The following is a 3,521-nucleotide window of genomic DNA, read 5'->3' as shown; positions in this document are numbered from 1 at the left end:
GGCTAAAATATATTTTTATTGATTTCAGAGAGGAAGGGAGAGGGAGAGAGAGAGAGAAACATCAATGATGAGAGAGAATCATGGATTGGCTGCCTCCTGCGCACCCCCCACTGGGCTGGCAATCTTTTTGTAATATCTATTTTTTCAGGCACCCATTTGATCACGGGGGGCAAGGATGGGGCACCAGCACTGGCAGAGGCCCTCAGTAGCTTTTGCCTCCCTCTTTGAGGGGGGCTGTGGAGAGGGGCTCTCTCTCCGTGACAGGCCGGGCTGGTTCTGGAAGCCTCAGCATTGCTTCCCATTGAGCTTGGGGTGACACAGGACTCCATGGAGAGTCAGGAGAGTGACCCCTCTCATCAGGAGGACGCGGGGGCGGGCTATGAAGTGTGCTATGAACGGCACCCTGCCAGGCCCGACGCAGCTTCTCACCTGGAGGTGGGGACAAGGGGCCGCCGCACTTGCCCGGGCTGCCCGCTGCACAGTCTCGCCACGGGTCACAATTCCAGTGCCTACACCCCTCGTCCTGGCAGGAGGGCTCCGTGGGCCCACAGGGCTCTGCAGGCACAGGCAGAGGGCAGTGCCCGGGGACATCTGCCCCCACTGCCTCCGCGGCACCCTGACCAGGGTCGCAGCCCTGCCCTCCTCTTCCGGAGGCACCTTCACTGCCCACAGCACCTGTCCCAGGGCACCTACTCTCTGTGGCGTCCAGGGCCCGGTAGGTGGCTGAGAAGCCCACACCACCGACGCCAGGGCCTGTCCTGAGGAGCACAGCCAGCCGGTGGCGCGAGGAGAGGAGGCGGGGTGGCGGCTCTGCCCCACAGAACCTGCAGAGCAAGAGCAGGCGTGGTGCTCCGAGGCCCCCCAGGCCCAAGGAGCCTGCTGCTCTGGGGAGGCTGGAGGGGGTGGGAGACAGACCTGGGTCATGGGACTCAGGGTCTGGGGGGAGACACGTGTGCCGTGGACAGTGTTCACAAAGGCATGAACTCCAGCCACTGGAGGTGGGAAAGTCCGTGGGCGTTCCCGAGGCCTGGATGGCCCGCAGCTGGGGCCCCGGGCGGGCCTCCTGGAGGCGGTGGGGCAGGGAACAAAGGCCTTTTGTAGGGGACAGTGCAGACACCTCCTGCTTGGAGGAGCCAGAGGACAGGAAGGGGGGAATACGTTGGGCGAATTGGTAGGAAGCAGGGAGGGGTACTGCGAAGGTCGGAGGGCCGGTTCCTCCCCTGGTGCTGCGGATACCTGCCCAGGAGGCCGAGTGCCCCCGAGCTGCTGGCCTCATACACCGCCACGTGGTCAGACTGGCACTCCCCCTGGGCGTCCAAGTTGAAGTTGAGGAACTGCAGTTCTATGCCATGTCCGGTGGGGACTGAGATATGCCAGGTGCAAAGCTGGGGCGGGGGGGGAGGTGCATAGCTGGGGTCATTCCAGGTTCCTTCTGTCCCAATCTGGGCATCCAGGCTAGGCCTGGAGTGGGTGGGCACTGCCCACATAGCTCATCATAGGTGCTTCTCCAGATAGGAAGGGCCTTTTTAGCTTGTCTGCTCTCAGATCAATGAGGATGGGAGTAACTAGGTATACAGTAGGCACTTAATAATGCCCCTTCCTGCCTGCTTGATCTCTGACCTTCCCCAGGGCAAGGCAGTGTCTGCCGTGCTGCTCTTAGTCACACTGGCCAGAGCCACCCTCCCTCTCCATGGAGTGCCGGCTTACCAGTCGGTGAGGGTACCCCTGCAGGAAGCTGGGAGCAGAGAAACTGCCCTGGAGCCCCGTCAGGTTCCCCCCACATCCTGGAGAGAGGAGGAGGGCCCTGCATTGGCCAGCGGCCTGGCTGTACCCGCAGAGGCACGTTTGGCCATGCCCATGGGAACAAGTTCTAGGCCAGACAAGGACCAGGCGGGTTAGGGCGGAGCCAGAGCTGGGAGCCCAGCCGGAGCCTGGATCAGACGCCTGAAGATGGCCCCCTCCCTCGGCCCCCTGAGGCCAGCGGGGCGTGTACCTGAGGCCTGGGCACTGCAGTTGCTCTCGTCCCTGCCATCGGCGCAGTGGGCGAAACCGTCGCACACCAAGCCAGGGGGCAGGCAGGCGAGCTGGTCGCAGGGGAACTCATTCTGGGCACAGCTCCCTGGGGGCGCGGAGGCACCCTGATTCAGACACGCCAGAGCCTCCCCATCCTGCCAGTGCTGGGAGCGGCTGGGGAGAGAAGGGACCAGGGACAGGCAGCGGGGCCACGCGGGCACACACTCACCGCGCCCCGGAGCCACGGCCTGGAACCAGGCCTGGAAGCCTCGCCCTTCCACGCTGCTGTCTGAGATGAAGGCCACGCGCAGGCGGCTGGCGTTGGTGTTGAGTGTGGGGGGAGGTTCCCTGCCACACACCCTGCAAGAAGCCGGGTGAGGGTGAGAGCGGCTCAGAGGCAGGATGGAGCCCGCCTGGGCTGCGTACTGAGCCGACGTGGTCGGAAAGGCTGCTGTCATTTCCCAGGAAGCTCTGGGCTTCCTCCCACCTGGCACCCATCCCTGCAGCATTTCTTCCTTTTTTTTTTTTAAAAAAATATGTTTTTAATTATTTCAGAGAGGAAGGGAGAGGGAGAGGGGGAGATAGAAACATCCATGATGAGAGAGAATCATGGATCAGCTGCCTCCTGCTTGCCCCACACTGGGGGTCGAGCCCACAACCCAGGCATGTGCCCTGACTGGGAATCGAGCCGGGACCCTTCAGTCTGCAGGCCGATGCTCTATCCACTGAGCCACACCGTCTGGGCCTTGCAACATTTCTTGATGGGAAAGGAGGTAGGGGATCCATTTTACAGATTTGGAAACTGGTTAGAGAAGGGAAGTGACCTTCCCAAGGTCATAGAGCACGAGGGTAGCAGAGCCGGGCTCAGATGTGGAGACTCAATTTCCTCCCAATCAGGCCTTATCCACTGACGCTCCCGGCGCTGCCCCCGGACAGGATTCAGGACAGAGGCGAGGCCTCCTGGGGGAGAGGAACCCACCTGAGGAGGGGGCCTTCCGGCTCGGGGGAGATCTCCAAGCGATCGAAGAGGCAGGAGGCCATGCTCTCCGTGCCCAGAGCTTCGATCCTGAGCTGTATCGCACGGTCTGCGGGCACCTGGATGTGCCACACACAGTGGGTGTCGGGCGGGTAGGGGTCTGGGTAGTTGGGGCTGCTGAAGACGCCCCGTGGTCCCAGGAGGAGGCCCCCACAGGCTGCGGAGACAGCGGTTAGAGTTCAGAGGTCAATGGGAGAGAGGAAGGTCGGCCTGTGGCACTCACAGGCCTGGGGTGTGAGGCTCAGGCTTGCCTCTCGCTGCCCTTTAGGGGTCCTCGGTGCCTGAGAGGGGGTGGTGGCTGTGGTGGAGGGGGTGCCAGTGGCGATGAGGCCCCTGGTGGGCAGCGGAGGAGAGGAGGCTCCAGATGGGGGTGCAGCCTGCAGCTCTGACAACAGGAAGGGGGAGGGGGGGGAGGGTTCAGAGGGGCTGGATCCCTGGGCCACAAGTGGCACAGCCCACGGAGTCCTGTTCC

The 3,521-nt window shown here is 63.0% G+C and overlaps 1 protein-coding gene across 1 annotated transcript in view; it reads right to left on the bottom strand.

The window, feature by feature from the left end:
- The window catches only part of MFRP (membrane frizzled-related protein), a 5,906-nt gene that overhangs the window by 1,630 nt on the left and 755 nt on the right, over positions 1 to 3,521 (bottom strand). Inside the window, exons 3-10 of the mRNA XM_014539864.1 lie at positions 3,273 to 3,514; positions 2,993 to 3,206; positions 2,243 to 2,373; positions 1,994 to 2,119; positions 1,708 to 1,784; positions 1,237 to 1,385; positions 694 to 824; positions 430 to 555 (exon numbers count right to left, since the gene is read on the bottom strand). Of these exons, the coding sequence (XP_014395350.1) occupies positions 430 to 555; positions 694 to 824; positions 1,237 to 1,385; positions 1,708 to 1,784; positions 1,994 to 2,119; positions 2,243 to 2,373; positions 2,993 to 3,206; positions 3,273 to 3,514 (1,196 nt within the window). The remainder of the gene's footprint in view (positions 1 to 429; positions 556 to 693; positions 825 to 1,236; positions 1,386 to 1,707; positions 1,785 to 1,993; positions 2,120 to 2,242; positions 2,374 to 2,992; positions 3,207 to 3,272; positions 3,515 to 3,521) is intronic.

This window comes from Myotis brandtii, unplaced genomic scaffold, assembly GCF_000412655.1.
Source record: "Myotis brandtii unplaced genomic scaffold, ASM41265v1 scaffold105, whole genome shotgun sequence".
NCBI lineage: Eukaryota > Metazoa > Chordata > Mammalia > Chiroptera > Vespertilionidae > Myotis > Myotis brandtii.
Note: the sequence above shows the minus strand (reverse complement) of the source record. Positions and strands in the feature narration are given on the sequence as shown.